A 15,213-nucleotide genomic window follows, 5' to 3' on the forward strand; every position below is an offset into this window, starting at 1 on the left:
AAATGAGGGTATGCTTGTGGAAGGAAATATACTAGGCATTTGAGAAATAGGGGGGAAATAGTAACTGCAAGGACAATGGCATTGTATGGCAATTGCTAAACTCCACTGATGCCCACGGAAAAAAATTATAAAAGACTAGAACGATTAACAGGCAATTGAGAACCATGTATAAAGCTAGAAGACTTCCTTTGACAGCACACAATGGGGCAAACTTCAAGGATCTAACGTTCAAGGATCATTTTCCCATTGAGCTCACCAGCACTGTACTGGAGGATGACGGCAGACCAGCACAAACTCACACAAGTAATAGTCCTATTGCAATCACCACACCAGTTCTGGCATCTTTACTAGAGCAGATTAACATAGCCTCGGGTACATTTTACGTGGACATTGATTTGGTGAATGGGTTCTCTTCTATCCCTAGGAGAAAAGTGGATCAGAAACAGTGTGCACTCATATGGAGCAAACAGCAGGACACATTTACAGTTTTGCCCCAGGGCTGTGCTAACTTTCAGCCCCTATCACAACACAGCCTGAAGAGATTTGGACCATCTGGACATATTGCAGTACATCGCATTGATCTATTACATCGATGACATCACACTAATTCAGCCAGATGGACACAAAATGGGTAGCACATTAGAGACACATGTACTCCAGAGGGTGGGAGACAAATCCTACAAAGACTCAGCAGTCTGCCACATCAGTAAGATCTTTAGGGGTCCAGAGTCATGGGTGTGCCACGATATCACATCCAAAGGAAAAGACAAATTATTTCATCCTGCACCTCCCACCATTAAAGAAGCATAAAGCATGATAGGCCTCTTTGGGTTGTGGACACAGTGCATTCCACATCTGGCAATACTGCTCTGGCCCATATACCAGGTGATACAAAATGCTGCCAGCTTTAAGTGGAGCTCCGAGCTAAAAAGGGTTATACAGCAGGTCCAGGCTGCAGTGCAGGCAATCCTGCTACTTGGCCATTTGTGCTTTTCCATAGATTATATCAGTGTTGTCAGTGGTAGAAAAAGATGCTGTATGGAGTTTATGGCAAGTTCCTCTGGGAGAATCACAACGCAGATCCCTGTGGTATTGGAGCAAGGCCATGCCATCTGCAGCAGAGATTTATGTGCCTTTTAAAAGAAAATTCCTGGTGTGCTACTGGGCCTGATTAAAGGGCACAAAGTGACCACATGTCAAGAGGTACCCATTATGAGCTGGGTTCTGTCAAACCCACCAAGTCATAATATCAGGCAAGCAGCAATGACCCATCCTAGGATGGAACTGGTACATCTGGGATTGAGCACAAGTAGGATGAGAGGGCATGAGAGGGCTGCAGGAGCTGGCAGCCTAGGACCTATGAACACCACTGCTATACCAGTAGCCCTCCCCAGCTCACACTTACGGCTATAAGTAGGATCCTTTATTTGGTTTATGGAGGGTCTGCTCAGTCTGTGAGTTCAAGCTGAAAAGGGAGATGGCAGTTGCACCATAGCCTCACTTAGGGACAGCCTCAAAAGACAGTGGTGAAGGAAAATCTCCTCAATGGGCAGAGCTTCAGGAGGTGTCCCTTGTCATCCACTCTCTGTGGACAGAGAGTACCCCAAGTTTAGAACATATGTGAATTCAAGGGCAATGATGAATGGCCTACTTGGCTAGCCAGGGGCCTGGAAGAAGAAAGATCGAAAGATTGGGGACAAGGGGATCTGGGATAGAGGCACAAGGACAGACGTATGGAGTGGGTACAAAGTATGAAGGTCTTTGCATTACATGTTAACACCCACTAGAAAACTCTGCCATCAAAAAGGCACTAAGTAACCAAGAAGACAAAAATGTTTCAGCCAGGTGACCTTAGCTGTTGTCATCAGACTCCCAGTCCTGGCACAAAAGGTTCATGCATGAAATGTTCACGGTGGCAGAGATAAAGGCAATATACTCATATTAGGCAGTACAAACTTAATACGATGGGCTCCCACTTACAAAGGCTGATCTTGCGACTTTTGCTGCTGCATGAGCCCCTGGTATGGTTATCATTCCTCCAGAACAGCTGGCCCTGTGGTGGCAAGCTGACTACATTGAACCCCTTCCACCCTGGAAGAGCCATGATTCATCTTGACAGGGATCAACGTATATCTTAGGTACTAGTTACCTTTCCTGCCCACAGGACCTTAGCCAGCTCCACTCTCCAAGGGATTATTGAGTATCTAATTCACCAGCACAGGATCTCACATAACATTACATCAGACCAGGGGCCCAATTTACTGCAGTGGAGGTGCAGAAATGAGTCCATGATCACAGGATTCCCTAAGTGAGTCTCATATTGTATCATCCAGATGCTGCCAGCCTGGTTGGGTACTGGAATGACCTGTTGAAGGCCCAGTTGAAGCACCAGCTTGGAGGCGGTACTTCACGAGGATGGCGTTCATCTTCCAGGATGCTGTGTACATCTTGAATCAAAGATTTTATATGGTGTTGTGACTCTGGACATACAGGATTAGAGGTCCTTGTCTTCAATGGGAGAATCTTCCGCCAGAGGATACAGAAAGAGTCCCACTGGCTATAGGCTAGAGCTGCTCCCTGGGCACTTTGGGCACTTTGTATGTAGAGACCAGAGGCAAAAGGAGGAGTCATCATCCTGGCCAAGAGTGACCCACTCGGGTGCCTCTCAGTACTCCCTCACCCAAAGGTGACAACAAACAGGAAAGTGCAGCATCCCTGGCTTGAGAAGGGCGTGGTGGTCAGGTGCTCAGTGTTGGAGGCACCAGGTAAGCCACCAGACCATTGGAAGTGCTAGCCCATGGGGAGGGTAATTGAGAACAGATACCTGGGAAGGAGACACTGTACCGGTTGTGACCCCCACATAGATGCAGCAGCTGGGGCTGGAGTTGGTCCCACGGAACTTCCTTTTCTAAATTTCCGCTAGGAACCCTGGAGGAGCTGCTCCTGAAACTGACCAGTGGAGAGGAAAGAGGCATCTTCCCAAAGCAGCTGCGGGCAGTCTTCAAGGGTCGACTGTGGCAACTCCTCCCTGCCCCCCTTCTTTTCCTTCCTTTCCTCTTTGGACAAACGTTTCTACAAACTCTCACTGAACATCCACAAATATGAACCAGGGGATAGACACCATGGGTGCTGCCACCAAAGCAGCTCATAACCGAGTGGGAATATCCTCTAATACAAATGTTTTAGTTCACACGTTCCTCTGGTACTTGACCTGCATGTAAATGTATAACCCCCATACCTCTCCCTCCACGTCCCCGGGGGGCATCTCATGTGTGCTCAGAGCAGAAGTGGTCACTTGGTCAATTTCTGCCTCTTCCTGTGCTCTGGCCCTGCTCTACCAGAACCACTGTCCCTTGGGCATTGTGCCTCTGCTGGGCACAGCTGCTGCTGATTCACTGGAGCTGGGAGGTGCCAAAGCTGCCCAGTGTGGGTGGAGAGGGAGCTTCTCTCTCCTTTGGTGTTTTGCTTTGTTATGGGTGGGGAGGCAGGGAAGGAGATTAGTTTATATTCTAATTTTTCATATGGCTTTTAGTGAAATATCTCTTTCAGTTTTTACTTAAAGTACCCTTCCCTCTTCCTTGCACTTTCATAGACTTAGATTTGAGTTCAGTGGGGAACTGGGTTGGAAGGCAAATGTGGTGATAAACAGAATACCACACTGCGCCTCCCACAGACAGATTTACTGCGGGGCAGGAGGGGCGGCCCCACAGCCCCAGTTCATCACATGGGTGCAGATATGTTCAAAGTGGATACAACTTATGTTTCAGATGGGTCCTCGCCTCCTTGTTCACAGAAGTAGGGGAGTGACAAAGAGGTTAGGATTAATTCATCTTGGAGGATTGAGGAAGGCCATATAGAGGAAATGTCACTTGTACTGAGTTTTGAAGATACACAGTAAGTCTATCAGGTGGGGAAGGGAATTTCGGACAGGGGAAAGAGCAAAAGCTGAGCACAGGGCTCTTAGAGTGCAAAGTTCTTGCTCCAAGGAACTTACATTCCCGTGCAGGGAGATCAGCAATAAACAAATGAGCAAATGAACAATAACTAGTACATCCTGTTAGGTGGCGGTAAATGCCAAGAAGAAAAATTCAACAAGATGATAAGGAGTACAGGGGTGGGCTGGGGTGTTATTTTATGTAGGGAGGTCAAAGTCTGCCTTTCTAAAAATATGGCATTTGAGCAGACCTAAATGAAGTGAGAAGTGAGCCAGGTAGATATCCAGGTAAGAGCATTTCAGGCAGAGGGAACAGCCAGAATGCAAAGCCCTGAGAAAGGATCAGGCAGAAGGCCTGTGTGTCAGGGGAACAGTGAGAGAGGGAACAGTGGTAGGATAGGGAGCTTTGAGGTAGGATAAGGCTTGGAGCAGAAGACTACATGGTCAGTTCGCTGTTTGGAGAAGAGACTTCTTGAAACATGGGTAGAAAAAGAAAGACCAGTTAGGAGGCGTCACCGTGATCCCGGGGAGAGATGATAAGGGCCTGAGTGAAGGTGGTAGTGGTGGAGGAATAAAGGGGTGTTGATGGAAATTGTTGGATTCTGGATGTTTTGAAGGTAGAGCCAATGGGATTTGTTGGTGCACTAGACAAGGTCGGAAAGATGGGTTGCTGCTGAATTGGGAACTGAGATAATTTCCGTGCACATCACTCCCCTTCTTAAAAATTTTATAATAAAGTCCAGATTCTTTAGCAAATTATTTATCATTTTGTTTATTCATCCAGTGAATACTGATTGAATGCCTACTATGGGCCAGGCACTGTGCTAGGTGTTGCCGACACAAAATTTAAAAAGTTGGATATTGTCTCTGCCCCTACAGATCTTACAGTCAGATGGGTGAGACAAACAAGCAGCCAGGTCATTACAACTCATGTGACAAGTGCTATGACAGGGGAAGCACAGGAGAAATAGAGGCACATGGGAGAGATATCCAATTTAGAGTTAGTGTGGGGAAGGAAATCCAAGTTGAAATTTCAAGAATGAATGAGTATTAAACAGTTGAAGGAGTAAAGGGGTGAGAGTAGAGGGACAGAGTGGGGCGGCAGGGGGAGGAGGGCGTTGGAGGAAATGTAGGAAGTTCTGTACGGCCATTGGGGGGTGGGAGGGGGTGAAAGGCTTAGAGGAAGGAAAGGATCAGCTCCTACAGGGCTAATAATTTGTTAAGGGATTTGGATTTTATCCTAAAAACAAAGGGGAGCCACTGACGTGTATTAAACAAGTCAGTAGCATCGCTAGTTTGCCCTTTGGTTGCAGTGGGAGATGGATTGGAGGGTGGGGAAGACTGGAAGCTGGAAGAATAGTTAAGGAGGCAACGGCAGCAATCCAAACGCAAAGCAGGGTAGAAGAGAGTCGTGGATGGATTTGGGGGCTGTTTTTGAGGCGGAATTGCTAGGACTTACTGACTGATAAGATAGGGAATAAGGGAGAGAAAGGAGTCAAGTATGACTCCCGGGGGTTCGGGCTTGAGCAGCTGGGTGGAGCTAGAAGGCATGCCCTGAGAAAGGGAATAGAGGAGAATTAAATCTGGAAGAGGATGCCCAGTCACTTGAAGGCATGTGTGTTTGAGATGTTGAGGAATACTCTGAGGAGAGGCCCAGTAGGCATGTGGATCCAGAAGTCAGGAGAGATTTGGCAGTCATCGGCACTGAAGCCACGGTGTGGGTGGGAGTGCCAGGACAGGCGGAGTGGCGAGAGAAGAGTAGGGCCCCAAGTTACACCCTCATTCTAGGCCTTTCCCAACATGCAATTCTAGCCGCACCTCCAGCCATTCCGCCTCCGTCTGCAGGCAGCACACGGAATTCTGCACCTTGTCCTTGGATCTTCCCATCATATTCCTCCCCTTTGTGCACGCGCGGTTCCTTCTTCTAGAAGCCAGCTCAAAGATCACTAATTTGATGAGCTTCTCCTCCCGGAGAGAAGAGTAGGGCCCCAAGTTACACCCTCATTCTAGGCCTTTCCCAACATGCAATTCTAACCGCACCTCCAGCCATTCCGCCTCCGTCTGCAGGCAGCACACGGAATTCTGCCCCTTGTCCTTGGATCTTCCCATCATATTCCTCCCCTTTGTGCACGCGAGGTTCCTTCTTCTAGAAGCCAGCTCAAAGATCACTAATTTGATGAGCTTCTCCTCCCGTAATAGTAATGTTTATTTGTATGTTTCCTCCGGCGTCTCGTAAGGTCGCCAAGGGCCGGACAACACGTTATGCACACTTTTATTATGTTCCCCTCACCTGGAAAAATGTTTAGCACATCACAGGTGTAGCACCGATACTGTGCATAAATGAGCAGGCAAAGGAATGAACGGAGCGCGAGGGGTGGACTTCATCCAAAGGCTGGGAGGCCACGATGGAAAGCTCACGCGAGCTCAGCCACCAGCCGCTCGCTGCCGTTGCCTCCTCGGCTCTGCGCGCGGCGATTCACGCGGGGCCCCACAGGGAGCAGCCTCACCTTTGCCCCACTCCCAAGTCCAGCCCCTAACTTTCCGTCGTCCCCATTGGCTGCGCGGCTGCCCAATGGGCAGGCGGGACGGCGAGCTTGCTCTCCCAGGCTGGTGCGTCCGTTCCCGTTCGCGCATCTCGCGAGCTTTAGTTTGACTGGCGGAGGCTGTGCTCCTTGGCCGGGCTCGGGGCTGCTGTGAGGCCGAGGGTGCGGCTGGAGCACAGACCATGTTCCGAGCGGGGGCTCCTGGGCACCTCCGGCGGGCGGTGAGTCCGGACGGGGAGAGCCGTGCCCGGTGACGGTCCAGACTCAGCCGATCGTCCCTGTGAGGGTCTTGGCGAAGGTCATTGGCTCCCACAGACCCCATCAGCCCTCGCGCCTCCAGGCCCATCCCTGCCTAGAGCTGGGGCCCAAAGGCCTGGGGCCTGTCCTTGACTCCTTCCGGGCCGCTAGCTCGGGGTGGAGGTCAGAGGTCAGGGCGACCCCGAGGATGAACCTGCGCTTCTGCTGCCTCTCCTGATCCCCGCCCGCGCTCTCCCCACCCCTCTTCCCACCGTTCTCGTTTACTCTAGGCACTTTGGGGCCGCCGGGTTCTCCACTCTTGGCGGGGAGCAGGCAGCCACGTCCCCGGGGCATTTTGACCCGAGGGAGCAAAATGTCCCAGCGGGAATGCCCCCTTGGGGAGAGTTTAAAACTGGATTCCGCCTGGAAGCTGACATTTCTGGCAGGATTAAACATTTTCACTGGGCACATTGTGGTTGCTCGGACCCACTCACTGTCAAGGGCGGGGGGTGGGGTGGGAAGGGAAGGCGGTTTGGTAGTGGAAACTTGCTCTGCTTTTTGGCTTACGGACCGGTGCTGAGTTTAGGTAGTTGTATGTGTAGAGCCCATGATCCAATTTGATGGCTTTAGCCAATTTTGAAAGGCAGGAGTCTTTTTATACTGCAGGCTGACCTGCTTTTAAGCCAGCAGATTGTTGGTTAATAATTGTTGATAGCCAGGAAACTGTTGATACTTGTACATTTTTGATGCTTTCAATAGTGACAAATCATGAGTTTACCACATTTCTCTCTTCTGTTGTGAGGACGAATGACACGAAATATATTTTTGTCCTAATGCTATGGGAGAACAGTATTTGGAGGTTGACCAATTACACGTCAAGCAACAATTTGTATTGTGGATTCTGTAGGCTTCCTAATTTACATTTCGGTTAAGTGAGAAGCAAGATTGATAAACATGGGTCAGAAACTTTCCTTTTCTACAATTTATTTTGTACCTTTTCTACAATTTGTGTGTGTGTGGGTGTGTATTTTCCCATCGATCACTGAGATTTTTCTCCCTGAGACATAGCTGGTGGTTTTTCTAGACGTCTGTAGACATCTTTTTTTCCTGTACTTTTATTTCTTGTTCCATAAAAAGTCCTGACCCTCCATTCCCCTAAAAAGTTCAAACTCACATCCTCCAAATCAGTGTCCTGTCTTTCCCTCAGGAGATTTTATTTTTTCCTTAGAGTATGTAAAAATAAGTTAAAGTCATGAATTTGGGAAAATTCCAGGCACCAGATCCAGACTTGCAAATGAATACTTATGTATGCAGCAGTTGGAAGGCAGTTTTGTGGACAGGTTACACGTCTGGCATCAGTGAAATGATAATTGTGGTGGGGGAATTTAGGACTCGGTAATTTTGTAGAGCTAACAGAAAAAATGTAATGATTAGTTTATGTAATTCTTATTATCTACACAGTTGGCCTATATACATAAACAGTATTTCCAAATCTTTATTGTGGCTTGCCAAGGACTTTGACCTTGACTTATTTTTAAAATTTGAAGTCAGACTAAGAGTAGCAGCTGTAAAGTCATTAAGAACGTTTGAGAGATCTGAATTTCAAGCATATAAGAAATGGCCGGAACACTTCTAAAATGTACACATAGATACACATACACATCTATTTGACTTTTTAAATTTTGAAACAATTTTAAACTTTCAGAAAAGTTGCAAGGATAGTGCAAAGAATTCTCAAAACTCTTCCCTGAATTCCACCAATTTCTAACAGTTTGACACATTTGCTTTATCTTGCTACATATACATATTACTGTCTGAACCATCTGAGAATAAGTTGTGGCATGCCCTTTACTCCTAAATAATTCAGTGTGTATTTTAAAAGAATAAGAAAGTTCACTTTCCTAACCACGGTATAGTTGGCAAAATCAGAAAGTTTAACAATGATACTATATTATTTTCTAATCTACAGACATTCAAATTTTTCTAGTTGTCCTGTTAATTTTTTTTAAAGCAAATTTTCTTATTCTGGTCTAAGATAGTCTAGATGCCTTGCATGTAGTTTTCATGTCTTTGTTAGAAAAGTTCGTCAGCCTTTGTTTGGCTTTGATGACACTGACATTTTTGAAGAGTACAGGCCTTCTATTTTGTAGACTGTCATCCAATTTAGGTTATTTGGTATTTTCTCATGATTAGAATCAGGTTATGTATTTTTGGCAGAAATATCAGATAAGTAATATTGTGTTCTTAGTACATCATATTAGGAGGCACAATGTTTGTTTATCCCATTATCAGAGATGTCAACTTTAGTTACTTGGCTGAAGTGCTGTTTGCCAGGTTTCTGCACTGTCAAGTTACTACTCCTCTCTTTATAATTTTTAACTAATTTGTGGGGCAGTACATTGAGACTTTGTAACTCTCCTGCTTCTCATCAGACTTTCACCTACTAGTGCTAGCACCTGTTGTTGATTCTTGCCTGAGAAATGATTACTAGGGTGCAAAATGGTGATTTTTCTAGTTCCATCATACCTTCTATGTACATTAGTTAGCATTCAAGTATTTAAAAGAACATTCTCTTCTTGTTTATTTATGGATTCATGATCCTTATTTAGTAGGTAATTATCCATTACTATTTATCTATTTTGATGCTCAAGTTATCCCATATTTGTAAAGTGGGCACTCATTCAATCTGGCTTCTGTGTACAAATATTTATGGTGAAATAAAGTCAAATCCCAACTCTTGAAATTTTAAAAAATTGTTCTGTAGCACATTTAGGAAGAAGATACATTTCCAAAAAACATTTTGGAACTAACTTTATTTTTAAAAATAAAGTTAGGAAGTATATTTTTAAAAGTACCTTAAATTGTTAACATAACAATGTGAATATAGTTAACACGACTACACTCTACTCATAGAAATGGTTAATATGGTAAATGTTATGTATTTTTTACTATAATTTTAAAAAAAGAAAAGATTACCTTAGATTGTTGGAATGTAAGTTAAATGACTTGCATTTAGTATCTAAGTTGCATTTCTGGTTTTGAATGATTTGTGCCAAAGCCCTTCATCTTTTGGGGGGTGGTCCTCAAAGTCATCTTTTAACAAAGGTGTTTTTTATTTATTTATTTTTTAAATTATTTATTTATTTTTTGTTTTTTTCTCTTGCTCAGTTTTTGTTTTTATTTTTAATTTTTATTGAATCAAAATTGATTATACATAATTTTGGGTTTCAACATTCAGATATGTTCATCAAATCAATATTACTAGCATATATATTGTTACAAATCGTAATTATTCTTTATGCCCCTTGTCCAATCCCCCCTCCCCCTCCCCCTTCTAATCACCCTAGATTTCTTCTCTCTCTCCGAAAGAATAATGATTACTATGTTGATTTGATGCCTAAATGATCTCTTCAATGCTGAGAGGCGTGATCAGGTCCCCCAATACTATCATATAGCAGATGTCTCTTCCGTCACTATGAAATGGGCTCTGTGGAGACAGACATACTCCTCCTTTCTTTATCTCTGCTGGTGACTCTCCTTGTGTCAACTCACTCCAGTGGGTGGCGAACCATCTGCCTGGTGGTGTGGTATTTAGCTGCCTTCATGGCAGCCATGGTTATCATGGTGGCTGTGGTGGGCCACCCACATGGAGGAGATGTTTTTGGTCTGCTCCGTGGTGCTGGCAGTGTGCCTGGTTGTGGAGAGTGTCTGATCCCTGGTTCCATGCCATGGGTCCCGAGGTGGGTCCTGAGGCACTGGCACAGTGTGCCTGGTTGTGGGAGGGGGGTCGGGTCCCCTTCTCCATGCTGTGGGTCCCAGGGCAGGCCCCAAGGCACTGGCATGGTGTGCCTGGTTGTGGGAGGGGGGTCAGGTCCCTGGCTCCATATCCCGGGTCCTGGGGCAGGCCCCAAGGCACTGGCTTGTGTGCCTAGTTGTGGGAGTGGGGTCTGGTCCTCGGCTCCATTCCCCAGGTCCCCAGGTGGGACCCAAGGCACTAGCAAGGTGTGCCTGGTTGTGGGAGGGAGGTCCTATCCCCTTCTCCATGCCTCGGGCCCCTAGGCAGGGCCCTGATGTGCTGTCACGGTGTGCCTGGTTGTGGCAAGGGGGCCTGGTCCCTGGCTGCTAGCCCTGGGTCCTCAGGTGGGCCCCTAGGCATTGGTGGTATGCCTGTATGTGGCAGTAGGGTCCTGTCCCCAGCTCCATCCTCGGGTTCCTGGGTGGGGCCTGGAGGTGCTGGCGGTGTGGTTGTGGGTGGGGGTCCTGCCCCTGTCTCCATGCCACATGTCCTCTGGTGGGCCCCAAGGCATTCCTGGTATGCCTGGGCCAGAACTAAGTTTTTGTCCTTTGCTTACTTTTAACATGGGGGAACTTCCTGTGGGAACCAGTACTTGAGCTGTGTGGTTGAGGTAAATTGCTGCTTTGCTGCTGTTTCCCTAGGAAAGGCTTTTTGTACAGCTCAGGGTTTAATGGTCGAACTTATAGGTACTTCCGGCTCTCCAGATACTCGGTGCACCTGGGTTGTGTAGAAAATCTGATCTGGGCCTGAGTTTTTTCATTGAACGGCACCCCATGCAACTCTGCATTCCTGATCAGTCTCTTCTGAGTAGTGCTGCGCTGATTGGGGGGCAGATCAGCTGTCTTTGCTGTGCCCCAGTGTTCTCCTGGTTGGCCCTTCCCCCACCACCCATGCTCCAAACACTTCCCATGGGACGGGCCCTGCACCGGTTCCTCGCGATGACTCACCAGTGTCTGAATGTCTCACCTTTTTCAGCTGTTCTGGCTCCTCGCTCCTGTGTGGGTCCACGGGAACCCTATTAGTGGTCTTTCTGTCCTGGGGCCACCAAAGTCCTTGTCTCTTCTGCCGCCTCCAAGTAACTCCATCTGAAGGGCACAGCTGCGGCTTCTGCCGGCTCCTGCTTCACATGCTCCAGCATTAAAGCGCCGCAGACCAAAACGCTGAGAGCAGTTTTTTCTTTCTCTCATCGTGGTTTCTCCCGCCTTTCATGAACTCCATAGGTTTCTCCTCCTCTTCCCCTGAGCTCCAGTGGCCCCAGCTTGGCTGATGTTACATTTTTTTTTTTTTTTTTTTTTTGTCTTTTTTCGTGCCCGGCAACGGATCGCAACCCTCAGTGTCGCGCCCGCACCGGACCGGGACCGGCTACGGGATTGCAACCCTCGGTGTTGTTCCCGCTGCCGCGCTTCCCAAGCAGCGCACTGTAGCAGTGCGCCACCCGGCCGGCCCCTGATGTTACATTTTGATTGTTGTAAATTTGTTGATTTGTGGGAGAGAGTGACACTGGGTACCGTCTATTCCGCCATCTTGACAGGAAGTCCTAACAAAGGTGGTTTTTTACATCTACAATAAGGAGCTCTATAGAACACACTGAGAGGAAAATAGAGAGGCAGGCATTTGCAATTAGTTAACGTTCTTGCAAGCATATTAATCCAAATTATTGTTATTTTATTAATTGCTTTAGAAATTGATTTGTTGACTAATAAGATGTAAAAAGAAGTTTATGTGGAGAGTGAAGCAACACTTTCAAGGTCATTTGAGTGCTCTTGTTGCTGTGTTCATTGCCAGACAGTCAGGAATATCTACCAGGATTCAGAAGCTATGAAACTGGTGTGAAGGAACGTGACATTTTTCAAAGTCTACTGTCTAGCATTGATGGATGAGATTGAACTCTGTAATTTGCACACAAATCTTAATTTCTTTTGAAAGAAGAAAGAGAGCCAATTCTGGTGTGGTTCTAAAGGAAAATTTATTGCACAAGGTGAATTCAGTAAAATTATGCTGCCTGCCAATGTGTCAAAGAGTCTTGTCTGTTTTTAAAATGAAGTAAATTGACTATGTTTTTAATGTTATACTCAAGGTTATGTGACATTTCTAGTCATGATTAAATGCTGCTATATTTTATTACTAAAGAGGTTAAAGTATTTAGTTGAAGTACAGAAATGTGATATACATATTATAAAATGTATGTTAAAATAGGGATAGTTGACTTTAATTATATATTATTTATCCTTTTGACTTGGAAAGATTTTATAGCTTATTCCTGCTGTTTTATTTATTTATTTTTGGAGTTAAGAAGCAAAAAATCCTCCTCCATCCCCTATAACCTCATTGCACTTAGTTTCCAAAGATAGTTGAGGGTGAGGGGGAAGGAAGTAGATTAAAATTATTCTCAGTACTTTAGGTTATGAGTGGGCTTGGAAGGGTAAAGTGGGGAGTTAGATTCCAGCTTTTCTTTCTTCTAACATCTGTGGTAGTTTACTGTGTGAACATACAGTTAAAGTCACAGCAGGAACTCTAAAAAACTGAAAAACAAAGGCAATGTCAAAAACTACTGAGGTTGAATAGGAGAAAAACCAAAATGGGATCATTGGACTTAGCTATAATGCAGTCGTTGGTGACTTTGAAGAGATTGATTCAGTGTTGTGGTAAAGTGAAAGCCAGATTACTGTGAGAAAAGGAGAAAAAGGGAGGTGAGGCAGTAGAGTTGGTGTCTGTGGACATTATTTTCAAGAAGTTTGGCTTTGAAAGGGTGCAAAGAGGATGATAATCTCTTTAAATCCTGCCCTCAAGTGTAATATCCCATAAAAGCCGGTCACCTTTATAAGGGTATGTGGCTGGTATGCAAAAGAAAACTTTTCACATTTTACTATTTGGAGCCAAGTCTAGTTCGTAGTCTAGATAAGTTCTCTAAAAGCACGATGGGATAACTGTTGTAGTGATTTAACAAATTTATGTGTTGTTTAGGTACCCTTATACATGCTTATATATTTAAGTTATCAATGATAAAGAAACAACTGCTTTTTAGTTTTTTATTATTTTGGGAACACTTTTCATTTAGTCACTAAACATTTGTTGAGTGCCAGCTATGTGCCAAACACAAAGGTAGGTAGTTACTGAGTTCATAGTGAAGATCAAGAGAGACCTAGTTCCTGCCCTGTGGTACAAGTAGACTGGGGAAGACAGACATTGAAAACATTATTGTAAGTGTGATCAATGTTACAGAAGAGATGTATATGATATTTGGGAGCATATAATGAGGAAGAAGGTTAATCTAATTAAGGGGCTGGAGAAACTCAGAGGATATCTGTGAAATCATTTTGTAAATTAAGGTGCTTTAAACTATTGTTATTTTGTGATAAAGTAATAGAGTGAAGGATTTTCTTTAGATAAAAATGTCACTGTATTTTTGAGTTTTGTCTATCTTAAATCACTTATCATTGTTTTAATTCTGTATCATATGTATTCTTATTAGATACATATTTTGCTTTTTTAATATGGCATTATTTCCAGAGTTAAAAGTAGAAACAGAAATGAAAGCATCAGTCACTTTAGTTTGATTATTCAAAATTAAAAATAAAAATAACTTAAGAGTCCACGTGGATTCTGTCTAAAGTAAGGTGGAATACACTGAAGGGGCCCTGGAAATTAAAAAATAATCCTGGAGTAACTGGACACAATATGTAAAGGAAGATCTGCGACCCCCTTGCTTCAATTCCCAACAACTCTGAAGGGCTGTCCCAGCTCCGGAGCTCCCTTGGGATCAGCCGACATCTTTCTTGTGACCGATTACAGTATTACAGTTCAGCTTCTCCCATTGCTCAATCCTACTCCTTGATCCCTCAGGGATATGGTTCCTAAAGTACTCCCCAATAAACTTCCAGCACACACGCACACAAAAAGGAGATATAAATGTAAGGTGGCAACAAACATAAGCATCCACTGTATGTAGTGAATTAACTTCTCACCTATGTGTCTAGAATGGTATTAGTTATGTTCATGCTTGGAAGAATTAATAGTCATTTTAATCAGTCTCTGTGGTTCAGACGAGCATCCTTGGAGAATGGCTGATCTAGAGTCTTAAAACTGCTTTTTGTAGCTCAGGTATAGATTAAAATTATAAAAGGATGTTTTTTAAAGTAACAGAAAGTTTTTAAAAAAATATATTATTTCTCGGGCAGTTTTAAGTTCACAGTAAAATTTAGTGGGAAATACAGAGTGTTCCAATATAGCCCCTGCCCCTACACACCCACAACCTCCCCCACTGTCAACATGCAGCACCAGAGTTATACGTTTGTTGCCATCAAGCATACATTGACATCATTATCACCCAAAGTTCATAATTTACATTAGCGTGTACTCTTGGTGTTGTACCTTCTATGTATTTGGACAAATGTATAATGACATGTATCTACCATTATAGTATCATACAGAATAGCTTCACTGCCCTAAAAATCCTCTGTGCTCTGCTTATTCATCCCTCTGCCCCCCTAATCACTGGCAACCACTGATCCTTTTACTGTTTCCATGGCTTTGCCTTTTCCAGAATGTCATACAAGGGTACTTCAAGAAATTCACAGAAATATTTGTATTATCTTTTCATTCTCCTTTTCCATGAACTTCTTTAAGTACCTGTGTATAGTTGTACCATTTTACATTCCTACAAGCAATCAATGAAAGTTCTTGTTTTTCTACATCCTTACCAG

The 15,213-nt window shown here is 44.7% G+C and overlaps 1 protein-coding gene across 1 annotated transcript in view; it reads left to right on the forward strand.

Annotated features, from left to right (window-relative positions):
- Window positions 1-6,587: 6,587 nt before the first annotated feature.
- The window catches only part of ETFA (electron-transfer-flavoprotein, alpha polypeptide), a gene marked incomplete at its 3' end in the record, with an annotated part of 28,376 nt that continues 19,750 nt past the window's right edge, over window positions 6,588-15,213 (forward strand). Inside the window, exon 1 of the mRNA XM_008574200.1 lies at window positions 6,588-6,698. Within this exon, the coding sequence (XP_008572422.1) occupies window positions 6,660-6,698 (39 nt within the window). The remainder of the gene's footprint in view (window positions 6,699-15,213) is intronic.

This window comes from Galeopterus variegatus, unplaced genomic scaffold (assembly GCF_000696425.1).
Source record: "Galeopterus variegatus unplaced genomic scaffold, G_variegatus-3.0.2 Scaffold1012, whole genome shotgun sequence".
Classification (NCBI taxonomy): domain Eukaryota; kingdom Metazoa; phylum Chordata; class Mammalia; order Dermoptera; family Cynocephalidae; genus Galeopterus; species Galeopterus variegatus.